Source organism: Ornithorhynchus anatinus, chromosome 7, assembly GCF_004115215.2.
Source record: "Ornithorhynchus anatinus isolate Pmale09 chromosome 7, mOrnAna1.pri.v4, whole genome shotgun sequence".
Taxonomy (NCBI): Eukaryota; Metazoa; Chordata; class Mammalia; order Monotremata; family Ornithorhynchidae; genus Ornithorhynchus; species Ornithorhynchus anatinus.
The window spans coordinates 42878525-42893568 of record NC_041734.1 but is presented as its reverse complement, the minus strand read 5'-3'; the positions used below and the strand labels follow the sequence as shown (position 1 = coordinate 42893568).

At 46.4% G+C, this 15044-nt stretch overlaps 2 protein-coding genes across 2 annotated transcripts in view; both read right to left on the bottom strand.

Moving 5' to 3' along the window:
• ANO7 (anoctamin 7) overlaps nucleotides 1–1138 on the bottom strand; it is a 57361-nt gene extending 56223 nt beyond the window's left edge. Inside the window, exon 1 of the mRNA XM_039912736.1 lies at nucleotides 932–1138. Coding sequence (XP_039768670.1) covers nucleotides 932–1138 — 207 coding nt within the window. The remainder of the gene's footprint in view (nucleotides 1–931) is intronic.
• Nucleotides 1139–2340: 1202 nt separating this feature from the next.
• The window catches only part of PPP1R7 (protein phosphatase 1 regulatory subunit 7), a 30279-nt gene continuing 17575 nt past the window's right edge, over nucleotides 2341–15044 (bottom strand). Inside the window, exons 7-11 of the mRNA XM_039912735.1 lie at nucleotides 14802–14964; nucleotides 11062–11178; nucleotides 9855–9959; nucleotides 5697–5783; nucleotides 2341–2713 (exon numbers count right to left, since the gene is read on the bottom strand). Coding sequence (XP_039768669.1) covers nucleotides 2537–2713; nucleotides 5697–5783; nucleotides 9855–9959; nucleotides 11062–11178; nucleotides 14802–14964 — 649 coding nt within the window. The 3' untranslated portion in view covers nucleotides 2341–2536. The remainder of the gene's footprint in view (nucleotides 2714–5696; nucleotides 5784–9854; nucleotides 9960–11061; nucleotides 11179–14801; nucleotides 14965–15044) is intronic.

The window sequence follows — 15044 nt, the reverse complement described above, 5'->3', positions numbered from 1 at the left end:
CGGAGGCGGGATTAGAACCCATGACTTCTGAGTCCCAAGCCTGGACTCTTTCCATTAAGCCACGCTGCTCGTTTCCCAGCACTTAATACCGTGCTCTGCACATAGTAAGCTCTTAATATATACTATTACTGTGACTGCTGATGGTCTCCACATGCCAACCGAGTGCTACGTTCCTTCCTCACCTAGGCCGAGATGTCCGACATGATTATTTTTTATCTACCACAGTGCTTGATACAGTGCTTGGCATGTAATACGTGCTTAAATACAACAATTATTATTCAGCAGACTTATAGTGAAGACTTCAAAGGAATACTAGTGAGACTGTACCGGGGCCATTCCAAGCAACCAGGAAACAACTGCTCTACATTCACTTTGATTAATGACCACTTTGAAAGCTCAGTGAAAAGGGAGGCAGTTATCCGGGTCCCCCAAACCAGGGCCTTCATTATTAGACATTTAAAGAATCATTAGCTTGTAATCGGAGGCACAATGTTGTCGTAGTAGGAGGACAACAGAGATGAAATACAGACTCGGGAGTCAGAAAAGGTCTCCTGGTTTTTGTGTCTGTTCCCCTCACTCCCCTTTGAGATGGTGAGTCTCTTGTATGCCTGGGACCGTGGACAGATCAATTATCCACACATTTCGCTCCAGGGCTTGGAAAAGTGCTCTGCACACTAAGTGCTGATGTTATTACTCCTTGACTGCCAAGGCTATTTTGCATTTAAGGAATTCCACCTCAGCCAACAGATAGCTTTGATAATGCAGTATTTAAACGAGTGATCTGTTCCCACAGACCCAAAGGATAAATGGGAAAATTACACCTAATATGATTAATTTTTGACTAGGAGTCTTGTGGTGGGTGATCCAGGGCTAGTTAACTAAGACCAAAAAAAAAACTATAGCATGAAGATGTCTTTAATGGGTCTCTTGCCATGGATTTTGACTTGTAATTGAATTTGGCCATGGGCCAAGCTACCAGCTTGTTGAACAGCCCAGGCTCCAGCTCTGGGATCAAGTGGGCGGACTGTCTTGGGGCCCCATCCTCAGACACGAAGGCTATTACTGCCAATCTATCCCCAGGATCCCTGATACTTGTCAGGTTGACATGTTGACCTCTCAGGCTTCGCCCTCCGGCCATTACGGTCCCTGCTCCGGGCAATGCCCAGAGCCCAGGTGGATGGGTGGAAGGGTATAAAGAGGGAAGGGCACAGCTGCCCGCACCTCTGGGCAAACTACTCTATCATGTAATATCAGTTGTCAGTCACTTGGATTCTTGAATCAATCATAAATGAGAAGAAAAGTCTGATGCCAAAGAGTCTCTCTTTTTACGACGGACCTGGCAAGAAGCCAGAGCGAGAACCCTAACGAATATCAGCGGGTGACGGACTAATGAGATGAAACTGAAAATGAGGTGATATCCTACTGGTTCATTGAGACGGGTGGGGAACTAGTCCTTTGATCTTCATCCTGCCTCCCACTTTCCATCACCCCGCGCAGTTTGCCTATGGGGAACCAATCAGTCAATCAATCGTATTTATTGACCATTTACCGTGCACAGCGTACTGAATTAAATGCTTGGGAGAATACAATGTAGCAGACATAGTCCGTGCCCACACGAGCTTACAGTCTAGGGGGGAGATGGCTTACACATGATATAATAATAATAATAATGTTGGTATTTAAGTGCTTACTATGTGAAGAGCACTCTTCTAAGCACTGGGGTCGATACAGGGTCATCAGGTTGTCCCAAGTGAGGCTCACAGTCTTAATCCCCATTTTACAGATGAGGTAACTGAGGCCCAGAGAAGTCAAGTGACTTGCCCACAGTCACACAAAAGACAAGTGGCAGAGCTGGGATTTAAACCCATGACTTCTGACTCCCAAGCCCGTGCTCTTTCCACTGAGCCACGCTGCTTCTCTAACGTTGGTATTCGTTAAGTGCTTACTATGTGCAGAGCACTGTTCTAAGCACTGGGGGAGATACAGGGTAATCAGGTGGTCCCACGTGAGGCTCACAATCTTAGTCCCCATTTTACAGATGAAGTAACTGAGGCACAGAGAAGTGAAGTGACTTGCCCACAGTCACACAGCTGACAAGTGGCAGAGCCAGGATTCGAACCCATGACCTCCGACTCCCAAGCCCGGGCTCTTTCCACTGAGCCACGCTGCTTCTTACGCCCAAGGCGATACCCTCTGCAACACGCAAGGACTAGCTCTGGTTCTCTAGGATGGAGATGATCTGGGAAGGAGAGGGTGCCCTAATTAGAACAGAGGCTAAATAACGCGGTATACCACGCCCAGGCCTTGTTGCTCTGGAACAAGAGACGTCACAAGCGGGAAGTATCACGTTGTAAGATTTAATAATAATAACATCTCAAAAACAATGTGTGCATTATACACATTTCATTTTTATCATTCAGTGTTTTTTTTATTGGCCATTTGATTTGTGACTGTTGCCGTACTGAAGACCTCAGGAGCGCTATTTAAAAAAACGTAGTCGGGACGTTGCTTCGGGGAGGAGGGAATCCAGGAGCATTCAGAACCGAACGAAGGTGGCATCGATCTGCCGGACAGTGGGAAGGGCAAGCATGATTTTCCGCCGGTACTGGGGGTCCTTCTGCAGAGGGTTTCTCTCCAGGTAGACTGTTTCCAGGTTCTTGGCTCCCTTGAGCTCGTCGAGGTCACTCCAGCTCTCAATAAGATTGTCGTTCATCTGTGAAGGGCCCACACCAGAGAAACCAGGTTTAAGAAAAGAGAACCTTAAAACAGACTCAAAATGCACGGAAGTCAGCTGCTGCCAAGAAAACCTAGGATCATAATTAAAATCACGTGATTAGCAGCTTGGTTATACTTACTCGGAAAGCCCTTATTACATACATATGGCATCAAAGTCACCCTTAGCCTAGAACCGGAAAGCTTACGGGGCCATTTACCTTTTTTATGTAGAATCTGTTTCCTACAAACTGTCCCAAGAAAAATTTTCAGCACCCTCCAGGGACACTGGTCACTACACTCAAAGGCAAACTCCAAATCAAGCAGTCGTAGAGAGAAAAGACAGAAATGCCAAATGTCAAAAATGTCAATAATTTCCTTCTTGGCTATACTACATGCAGCTTATCTAATTCACTGGGAGGAAGACATTTACCCATCGGTTTCCCATCGCCACGTGAGAAGCAGCATGGTGTAGTGGATAGAGCACGGGCCTGAGAGTCTGAAAGTCATGAGTTCTAATCCAGGCTCCACCACTTGTCTGCTGTGTGATGTTGGGCAAGTCACTTAGCTTCTCTGTGCCTCAGTTACCTCACCTGTAAAAAATGGGAATTAAGAGTGCAAGCCCAATGTGGGACGGGGGATTGTGTCCAATCTGATTGACTTCTATCTACCCCACTGCTTAAAACAGTTCCTGGCACACAGGAAGCGCTTAACGAGTACCATAATTATTACCGCCAACAACTCTGACTTTCCAAATGTCCCCTCCCTCTTTTTATGTCTGTTTCCGATGACTGGAGCCTCATGGAAATCAGCCTAGAACCTCCACTTCCTAGAGAGACAAAAACTACCATCCCCATCTTTTAACGTAACTCTGCCTTCCTTCCCAGTTTCTGGCCAACAGGACGAAATTCCGTATTTACTCAAACTTGCACTTCATCTGTGAGCTCCGTGTGGGGCGGGGACTGTGCCTAACCCGATTAACTTGCATCTACCCCGGCGCTTATAACAGTGCTTGGGACATGGTATTTGTTGAGCGTTTATTATTTACAAAAATTGCTCTACTTTTGCAAACCCAAAACGGGAAGGGCTATTACTTTGGGAATTAAGTCTAGCAATAAGGGGAGCTGAACAAAAAGAGGAAAAAAAGGAGAAGAAAAGGAAAAGAAAGGTAAGAGGGCACCTGTGACTGTGTCTCTTACCATTATTATACTCTCCCAAGTGTTGGATGCAATGAAGCACTCAATGAACTCGGCAACATCCCTCACCTGCTGTTCCTCTTCTTACCCCATCGTATGTGTTTCAAAACAGAAAATTTTATGCTTCGAACCTCTCCCCATGACGTTCATTCTGACTCTATCCCCTTTTCTACCCTGACACGCACCACTATCGCTGCTTACAAAAATAATCTTCTTTTTTCCCCTTAAAAAAAAAAAAGGGTGGGGAATGGGTAGAGGGAATTTTGTGGTGGAAGCAATTGGGTGAATGAAATTGTTAAGAGTCCTCCAACAGGGATAGTTCTTTCTCTTTCCAAAATGTCTCCACTAGCAGCAATTCCCAGCTATAGGCCCGTAGCAGGTCTCATCTGGAACATCCCTCTCCCCCCAAATCAGCTACACGAGCCCCTCGCTTTTCACTTGTGTCACGTGTACGAGGCCTTGGATCCTGGGGGAAAAAAGAGACATCTCTGATTCTTTGCTTGTCAACATCCCTTTGGCTAAAATGGAACTCTGTGGTGATATTACCTTTGCGCTTACATTAAGGCCCTTGGCTTAAGGTGCTGGGAGGGGTCTGAAGGGCTCACACCACGGTTAGCCTCTGGAATCATGATTCCTAGATCAATCGATAAACACAAAATTTACTCTTTAAAATGTGCTATATCACTTTCGCAGTAGCGATTCCTAGTGAATGATTTTTAAAAATATGATGGGCTCCAGTGGTCTTCTTTGTCTGGAAGGGTGGATTGGTACAATGTAAGGGGGCAAGAAATGGGTGAAAATTAAGGAATTAGCAGAATTTGCCTTGTTTATAGGACTAAGGCCAAAGCACAACAATCGATTTCAAGATGGCTCACAACTCCAGTGGTGTGAGCCTTTTAGCTAATACATCAGAAATCCTATGGAACTGGATTCCTCTTCACCCCTCAATCACCTAGGAGTTCTTCATGGACCCTGCCCAAAGTTTTCTCTCCCACCCATTTGCCAGTCTACAAGGACTCATCTAAAGCGTTCTCTCTTGGTCGGTGACAAAGGAACCAAGCACAGTAATCACATGATTCAAGGTTCGAAAAGACTTAAAAAGAAGGATTCTAGATCAAGATTTAAATTTCATTTGGTTTACTTTCTACTGTTAAAGCCAACTTCCACGTAAATGCTTCGTGTATAAATATTTCAGTCAGTGGCCCGCCCCAAGCCCCCATAAAATGTACAGCACTTCAGAGGGAAGACAGAATTCATGCTCTCAAAAAATGATCCGACGTGTATTATGGGACTCTTCAAGGGACCGAAACGAGCTGGTGTCGGTCTCCGTGGGCTGCTACCGTGCCTTCTACCTTTCTTTGTGCGGTCAGATTTAATGAATGGAACTAAGCTGGTCTGCTTACCCCTGGGTCTCACCATCAGCTCCACTAAGTTGTGAGAGTCCACTGGTCTGAACTCTTTGCAAAATTTGATGATGCCCTTCTTCTGTCATCCCAAACCACAATATTTTATGTACATGGATTTAAAATCTTGTAATCCGTTCTTTTATTGGCTCTTTATAATGTTGCCTGAGATGAGCAACCTTACCCCCTAGAGAAACACAAAACAACAGACCTCCCAAAGACCATGAAAATTTTCTCTCAAAATCTCAATAAAGGTCAGATATAACCAAGGCTGGGTCTGAAGAAGGTGAGCCCTCAGACAGATCAGTGTTCACTCATTTTAGCTTTTATTCAGTAAGACCAGTCTTGGTTGACCAGTCTCAATTCCAGCAAGTTCTAAGCTTACCCAGAATTCTTGCAGCTCTATTAGATGGTTAACATTTTCAATCTTTTTGATCCTATTAGATGCAATGTCCAGCATTGTGAGTTTGTTCTAAAATAAAGAAGTACATTTTTAGTTGGATTACCTCTTCAAAGCCAACCTATTCCCTCCCAACTGTCAACTGTGAAGGCATTACCAACTCTATCTAGACATCTGACTAGTGCATATTCATTCGTTTATTCATTCAATAGTATTTAGTGAGCGCTTACTATGTGCAGAGCATTGTCCTAAGCGCTCAGAATGTACAATTCGGCGAAAGATAGAAAGAATCCCTGACCAATGATGGGCTCACGGTCTAATCGGGGGAGACAGACGGACAAAAACAAGACAACATAATCACGATAAATAGAATCAAGGGGATGTACGCCTCATTAACAAAATAAATTGGGTGATAAAAATATATACAAATGAGCACAGTGCTGAGGGGAGGGGAAAGGAGAGGGGGAGAAGCAGAGGGAAAGGGGGCTTAGCTGAGGGGAGGGGAAGGGGGAAGGGGGAAGGGGGAGCAGAGAGGGAGCAGAGGGAAAAGGGGGAGCTCAGTCTGGGATATAACCGACAAGCGACGTACTGGGTATTCAGGTTGGGGAATACAAGCTTCTAGATTTACTGGAGAACTGTAAACGCTGTGGGAGCCAAGTCTCTAACCATATTATTAGAAACAAGAGTTCCTCATTAATTACATCACCCGGATACCCTGAAACCAATTTCAAGGCTTAAAAATCTTTCAAACCTTTGGGGAGAATTTTATACACCACCACAAAAAATCCACACTTCAGAGCTACTGATTTCCAAAAGCTCTTCACTTCCCTTGACCTACGAACTACGGTCGCCTCTAAGCAACGCTCTAGCGTGATGTGGGGAGCGGGATTCGAAAGCACTTCAGAGCTGTCCAAAATGGTCTTGAGAATCACCCTGGCATGAAATGCGGCAGTTATAATATAATGAACAAGCCTAGCATCAAAGACAAAAGCTGCTCGGAGCAAATACAGAGATCAGCCACAATTTAAAGCTTCACCTGGGTTTGAAAAGTCGGGACAAACCCCATCAGGGCTTGTTCCATTATCTCTGGGCCTGCCCTGATCCCAAAGTCTGGTAATTCATTCATTCTGTCGTATTTTTGGGGCGCTTACTGTGTGCAGAGCACTGCATTAAGCGCTTGGAAAGTACAATTCGGCAACAGATAGAGCCAATCCCTACCCAACAACAGGCTCACGGTCTAGAAGGGACAACCGTGGTGTCTGTTAAGCGCTTACTGGACTAAGCGCTAGGGTGGACGATTCAAGCAGGTCGGGTTGGACACAGTCCCTGTCCCACATGGGGTTCACCGTCTCAACCTCCATTTTACAGATGAGGTAACTGAGGCCCAGAGAAGTGAAGTGACCTGCCCAAGGTCACACAGCAGACAAGTGGCGGAGTGGGGACTAGAACCCATGACCTTCCGACTCCCGGGCCCTATCCACTACGCTATGCTGCTTCTCATGGGATTAGAAGTAGCCTAGGGGTCTGCCACCCTGCGAGGCGGCCACGGGAGCTCAAGAACAAGCCTTGGAATGATGATAACAACAGTAATAAGCACTTGTGTACGCGTAGCTCGGTGGAAAGAGCCCGGGCTTGGGAGTCAGAGGCCATGGGTTCGAATTCCAGCTCTGCCACTTGGCAGCTGACTGTGGGTACGTCACTTCACTTCTCTGTGCCTCAGTTCCCTCATCTGTAAAATGGGGCTGAAGACTGTGAGCCTCAAGTGGGGCAACCTGATGACCCTGTATCTACCCCAGCGCTTAGAACAGTGCTCTGCACATAGTAAGCGCTTAACAAATTCCCACATTATCATCACACAGTGTAAATCTCTTATTTATTCATATCAGTGGGTCTCTCCTTAACACACCTACTGTCTAGGAGACGTTCCGGGAACGTGTCTGCTAATTCCGCCGTACTCCCAAACGCTCCGTCCCGTGCCCTGCACATAGTAAGTGTTTAACCGATGCCACTGATTGATTGGAAGGATAGGGAGGTGGCGAGGCAGGGCCTCCAACACACGTCTCACGGGGACACCCGGCTGGGGGAGCGGCCTGGTAAAAGCTGCCCTGCAGAGGGCAGGCTAATATCAGGTTGTTTTATCGTTTTGCTTGGCTTAGCCAAATGCGATTATCCCGCTAGGAGCGTGCATCGAGTTGAGACAGCTGGACCCACGGGAACTCCACAGGCAGCCCTGCTCTAGAGAACAATCTGGGAAGAAGAGCCCTTATTGTCCTGGACACGAGAGAAGGTCGATTCAGGCTGGGACCCTTCCTGAAGATCGGGCTAGGGGTTAATTCTCGCTCTGTATTGACGCTATTGATGCCTCTTTACTTGTTTTGCTGTCTACCTCCCCCCTTCTAGACCGTGAGCCCACTGTTGGGTAGGGATCGTCTCGCCTGGTTGCCCAATTGTACTTTCCAAGCGCTCGGTACAGTGCTCTGCACACGGTAAAGCGCTCAATAAATCCGACTGACTGAACGAACGGGTCCACTGCTAAGTGGAGTGCTCTGCACGCAGTGATCGATTGAGTCAGACCCATCCCAAGCGCTCCAGAACTTCTCTGGGACTTGGGAGTGTGGGCAAGGAGGGTCTCTAGCCCGAAGCCCCATTCGGCCGTGACTTCAAGGGGTGCCCCCGCTGCCTCCCCAGCCACCGGCGGTTCTGCTCCTTCCGGGGGAACGCCGAATTGTCGGTAAAATCCCTCCAGAAACCGCCCGATCCCTGCTTAAACAGCGGACTGGTGAACAGGAGGGTCAGCGGAGGTGGTCCGTGGAGGCAATGTAGAGCAGGGATTTGGGGGGAAGAGCTAGAATGACTGTAAAGAGGGGGGTAAAAAGTGGGTTCTGGAGTAGGAAGGGCAGAAGTTAGAGGGAAGGGGCAAAGGCTTGCAATATCTCCCAACTGTGTGACCATTCAAAATGGAAACTCTCTCTCTGATTCGCGGATGGTCAGACTGCGTCTTGTGAGCCACGGGCAGCTCTGCTTTATCTGCTGTGTGACTGGTACGGAAAGCTAGCTAACCCACGCTTTGGAGTTCCCCGGAATTCATTCATTCACGGGACGGCTGTTCTGGTTTAGGGCTTACTCTGAGGCGGCGGGAGGCTATCACTGCTCCAGCTTTTTCGGCTGGAGCGGCACCCTTGCCCACGAGGGTCAGGCTGACGATAGGGGTGGCGCTCAGCCCCGCCCCTAAATGTCCCTCGCTCGTCGCCGCTTGCCACTCCCCACCTCCCAACCTGGGAATATCTGTTCGCCGCCAGCCCTCGACTCAACTGGGGGCTCTCGACCACATTAGGTTTTTGGATTGGGGCTCTCTGGTTCGTGAGGTTTGGTCAACTCGCCTTCTCACGGATCTTAGAAATTCAGAAATTTTAGAAGGCAGATCGATTACGGGGCGGGATATACTACTTTCGCCTTAGGGTTCAGGCTGTCTTTAACTAGAAAATGATAATGTTGGTATTTGTTAAGCGCTTACTATGTGCCGAGCCACCGTTCTAAGCGCTGGGGTAGATACGAGGTCATCGGGTTGTCCCAAGTAGGGCTCACAGTCTTCATCCCCATTTTACAGATGAGGGAACCGAGGCACAGAGAAGTGAAGTGACCTGCCCACAGTCACGCAGCTGATAAGTGGCGGAGCCAGGATTAGAACCCATGACCTCTGACTCCCAAGCCCAGTCTCTTTCCTCTAAGCCACGCCGCTTCTCTGTATTTATTACTAACTGTTAACTAGTTCAAGGACATTATGGGAGTAAACTTCTGGAAAAGGAGTCCCGCTGCATTTGCTGAGAACACTTCCCTAACTGCCAGCTAAAATGTGCTACAAGTTGTGCCTTGGCTCAGTGAGACCACTTACATTTCACCCATCTAAAATCATACCCGAGGGGATTCTATGAGAAGTTGGTGGGGGAGAGAGAAAGAGAGCAAGACACAAACACATGCTTGCTAATAGAGAGGAAAACCATATACTTTGCAAGACATTCACTATCTCTGATAAGACTCTTTAAGGGAGAATAGGAAATGTTTAAGTAGTTTACACAGAAATAGCGTGGCAATTCCAATTCAAGCACCACGCACACATCTCTAAGGATCTCTTGAGGATCTTACATTATTCTCCAGTCCCTCGATGACCTCTATGCCGTTATGACTGAGGTATAATTCACGCAAGTTCACCAGACTCTGTAGGCCTTCGATCTTGGTAAGTCGGTTACTCTGAGAAGGCAAGACAAGCAGAGGATCGGCCCAAGTCGGTAGAGACGCGGGAAGAATACGGATTGAATCTTGACCCCTATTTCGTCAGTTCTCTCCCCGGAACCTTGTGCCACAGCAGCCGCACGATGAGGTTAACACTGCCGATAGCGGAGGATGAATAATTTTCACCCCGCTACTGAAGTATTATCGGTTGAATTTTAATCGAATAGGGCCGTGAGAAAAATACCCCACAAATAATGGAAATTTCATCTGAAGACAAGGAGCTACTATGGTAATAACAACGACGGTATCTGTTAAGCACTTACTATACGCCAAGCCCCGGGGTAGGTACAAGTTAATCAGGTTGGATACAAGTTAATCAGGTTGGACGCAGACCCTGTCCCACATGGGGCCCACACTCTTGATCCCATCTTCTCCAGGAGGCCTTCCTGGATTTCTCAGCTCTTGACCCTTAATCATTCAATCATATTTACTGAGCGCTTACTGTGTGCACAGCACCGGATTAAGCGCTTGGAATGTACAGTTCGGCAACAGATGGAGACAATCCCTGCCCAAGAACGGGCTCACAGTCTAAAGTGGGGAGACGGACAACAAAACAAGTAGAGAGGCATCAGAGCCATCGAAATAAACAATCATAGATATACACATGAATAAAATGGAAAAAGAATATATACAAATGCTGTGGGGAGGGGAAGGGGGTAGAGCAGCCCCACTGCTGCCGTTTCAGTACCTCTGTGGCACCTAAGCAACTGGGTACTCATATCCCCTGTGCCCCCCGCCGCGCCCTCCACACGCACACTGCAGTTAGGCACCTGACTTCACATTCACCCGCCTCCTCTGCTACGTTGTGAGCTCCCGGAGGGCATAAATCATGTTTACTGTTTCTATTGCATCTCCCAAGAGCCAAGGGCAGAGCTCTGAAAAAAACAGGTACTCAATTTAAAAAATCACTGATGGTTTGGCTGAGAATTTTTAGAGGTGCGAAATCCTTGTCGGTTCTTGCCCAAATGAGACCTTTACGAGTTGTAGGCCTTACGCCGGTCATGTATTTCCTTCTAAAGGGTTCGGGGTGGAAGGGGGAGTTTGATTACGGAATCAGTACCTGCATACTGAGCACCGTCAGGTTGGTCAACGCATCCAGGTTCTGGAGTTTGGTGATTTTGTTCTTTCCCAAGAACAAACTGTCAAGGTTAGCCAGTGTATCAATATTTTCAATTGCCTGTAAAAGGAACGAAGCAGTTTTATTAACACTCGGTGCTTTCAGCCATTTAGACGTTGCCGTTTTAAGAGGTGCAGCACGACCCAATGGAAAGAGCACGGGGCTTGGGAGTCAAAGGACCTGGATTCTAATCCTTGCTCGGTCAGTCGCCTGCTGGGTGAACTCGGCGGTTCGCTTAACTTCTCTGTGCCTCAGGTTCCCCCATCTGTAAAACGGGGCCTAAATGCCCGCTCTCTCTCTCCCCTACTTCGGCTGTGGAGAGCCACGTGGGACAGGGACTGTGTCTGATCTGAGTAACTTGTACCGATCCCAGCGCTTAGAACGGTGCTTGACACGTAGTAAGCGCTTAGCAAGTATACTACTATTACTGAAACTTTAGAACTCAACAGAAACCTGAAACTACCAAGAAATATCAAGAACTAAAGAAAAGGAGACGTGTCAAGCCCCTTAAGTGTTTATTCGTTTTGGTCTATTGCACGTCTAGGATCTTGGAAAGACTACTGAGAATTTGGGGGACAATTCTGGGGACAGATCAGGTTCAAGTAACTCGCTGAAGGTCACGGTGTCAACGGAAGACCCGGGAATAGGATCCAGGTCATCTGGCACTCAACCCAGGGCTCTTTTCACTTAGGCCATAGCAGTCTTTAACTCATTTCAGAATACGTTAAATAATGCAGCTGAGCAAACCCTCGAGTGAAAGGTGGCAACTGAAGAGTGAACTAGATCCACTTCAGAGAGTCCATCTAATTAATTTATCTCTGATGGTGCATCCAAAATGTCAGAGAAGATGACATGCCCTGGTAAAGAAGCAAAAACACATTAGATGTTTTGGTGTAGCTCTCTATGGATGAGGAGGGTGTCAGGGAAGGGAGGATTTCACATTCTGGGCATCCGGTCAAACGGGTTTGAATACGGCAGTTAAAAAAAAAAAAAAAAGGCTTCAAGGTGAAACACTTGACGAGATTCTACAGTGCGTCTAAAAATGCTGTCTGATTTAAAACCTCATTCTTCTCTCTCTTCGCCCTCAAAAACTTCAAAGCAGCACTATTAAAGTAAGCACTATCCAAGGCGTACTTGACGACTATTTTTCTTGTTCTGCAGTCTGACTGCTTCCAAGTACTTTAGAGGCTTAGAGCTCAGACATATTTGGATTATGTGGTTTCAAAGTGTTTTTGCTGTAAGGCTGTCTGAAGTGGGATGCAGAGCTTCTTTACAGAAAACTTGAATAAAAGTGAGGTCAAAAATGATTTTAACAAGTTGACAGCCCCGACTGGCGCTCAGTTACTTTCCTAGCAAATGACCCTGTTTTTGCTCTGAACCGGAAGAACACAGTCTATCGAGTCTCGCCGCCGAGCCTCTCGGTTCTGATATTAGTTCTGGCAATGTAGCACAAAAAACGATTTCGTGGACATGTACAGGCTGGAGACACCCTGGTAACTCGGGTAATTTTGGGTTACGGGGAAATAAAACCGTTTCCTCTTAACCTAATATTTCTTTTGAAAACAAACATGGCTACAGAGAGGGCTGAATAAATAGCAAATTCCTCCCAGCCCACAACGTGTTTCCATTTCACTGCAACTGTATAAAATAGGAACCAACCTAGAAAAGGATTTTACAAGTCTGGTCTCCCTGCCCGGGAGTATACCAGTACTAAAACGGGTACAAAACTAATGCTACTTACTATTCTCCTGGCACAAAGTGTTATTTATCTTGGGTGACTACCTCGATTATACAGTTCTCTTAAAGACATCTGTATTTCAGAGATACAGATCAAAAATACAGTTAAATTCCCCCAGAAAAGGAAACACGTTTGGGAACGTATAGATTTGGGTCTTACCGGGGACACTACAAATTACGGAACCGTTACCGGAGAAGTCAACACAACATGATCCTTTTTTATGGCACTGAGGTAGAAATGAGAAGCTTCTGAAGTCTAGTCCTATTTCTGCCACTGTTCCACAGTGTGCCTGCCCTTTGAAAGGTTTGAAATATCTGGCTACCTCCTGCAGGGATACTGTGAAGAAATGAAAGTTATTTAGATGGATTTTTAAGGCCCTGAGAAGAGGAGCTAATGATCTCTGCCCTTCATTTTAAAAGATGAGAGAATCTCCCATTGGAAGACATAACTTTTAGTACCTGTGAGTCTGCTGCTGTTGTCACTTCATGAGAAAACAACGAAGTTGCACAGGAGAAGCAGCATGGCCTAGTGAAAAGAGCACGGCCCTGGGAGTCAGAGAACCTGAGTTCCAATTCCAGCTCTGCCCGTTACCTGTCGGGTCACCTTCGGCAAGTCACTTAACTTCTTTAGGCCTCTGTTTCCTCAACAGTAAAATGGGGATGCCCGTTCTCCCTCCTGCTGTGAGCTCCCACAGTAAGCACTTAACGAATATCCCCCCAAATAAAAAAGGAGCGGAAAGGTAAAGAGATAGATCCGATCTTTAATTAGCAAATACCCGACTATTTCAGTTCAATTACACATTCAGTCAGGGGTGGAGGGAAAAGGAGTCACTGAATTACTGGAATGTTTTCTAAAAAATCAGCATGATTCATTTTTCGTTTTTTTCCACTGCTTCCACTGAAATAATTTATCCCTACTCTGTCAAGAGTTTTGGTTCAGAGAAGATGCGATCCTTAAATAAAACGGTAAACGATAGAACGGCCGGTTGGTTTTGTAGCCTGATTGCAACTTGGTACTTATTAAATGGCTTCAGATTGAAGAAGACAGAACATCAGTGCAGCTGATCTTGCTGTCTGTGGATATCCGGTTGATGGTTCTGTCTCTTTGTGGGGACCCTTTTTATCTTTGGTTTGATGATCCCCGGGCTTTCTTTTAATTGGTGAGATTTATATCCCTGGAGAATGTTGTGGAACCAGACAACTGCTGACCAGATTGGTCACATTGATTGGTTCCTCCCTCCACGTCCCCAGCACTTACGTACACAGCTAGCTGTACATAAGACCGACTGACTGATGGGTCACGGACAGATTCTGGCTCCCCTCCAAGCCCACTCTTCAGGGGAGCGGAGTTCCGGGATGCTTCAGAGGAAGGCGATAATTTCATCTTACTGTTCCTAGTTTTGCGGGTCTCAGTTTCCCCTGGGAGTACCACCCCGGTGAACAGTAGGTCTACTTACACACAATTTTCCCCGCCATTTGCAAAGAAAAAAGAGAGCGAGAGAGAGAGAACTTTCTGGATTCTCCATCAGGAAATCACTTAAATACTCAGGGTGCAGGGCAGGCAATCGGAAATATGAATTACCTGAGTCCTGACCTCAGCTTGTACTCTTAAAATATAAATAAATAAAAAATACAGACACAAACACTTATGTTTTTGTTGGGTGTTGCCTTAGTCTGGTGAAAGCGGCCCTTATTTTTTCAAGAAATTCAATTTACCAGCTGGAGTGGACTTACTGACACTCAAAATGGAGTAAAAATAAAAGCCTTAATTTTGGGGGAACGTAATTCTCCACTGACAAGTCTCTTTCACTGCACTTTTCCCGGTTTTGCTTTAAATAGGTAATGGTACCTCTCTCCAAAAGAGACTGTCCCCAGTGCCCTTTAAAGGCTGCCGTCGGGTGAGAGGAGAGGCTTCCTACGTCCCGCCACGTAAAGTCGGTACTTACCCGGATTCGATTGGATCCCAGTTCTAACATCTGGAGCTGTTGGAGGTTACTTATGTTTTCAATTTTGTTGATCTTATTGTTGACCAGGAAGAGTTTTTTCAGCTGGCTGAGCTGGTCAAGGCCCTCAATGTGTCTCAGCAGGTTAAAAGAAATGTCTAGGATCCTGGCATAAAAAAAGAAGATTTTCTTTTTTTTTTTTCCTTTTTTTAAACATGAAAACAGGCTTCCTGAATTCAAAGCAGA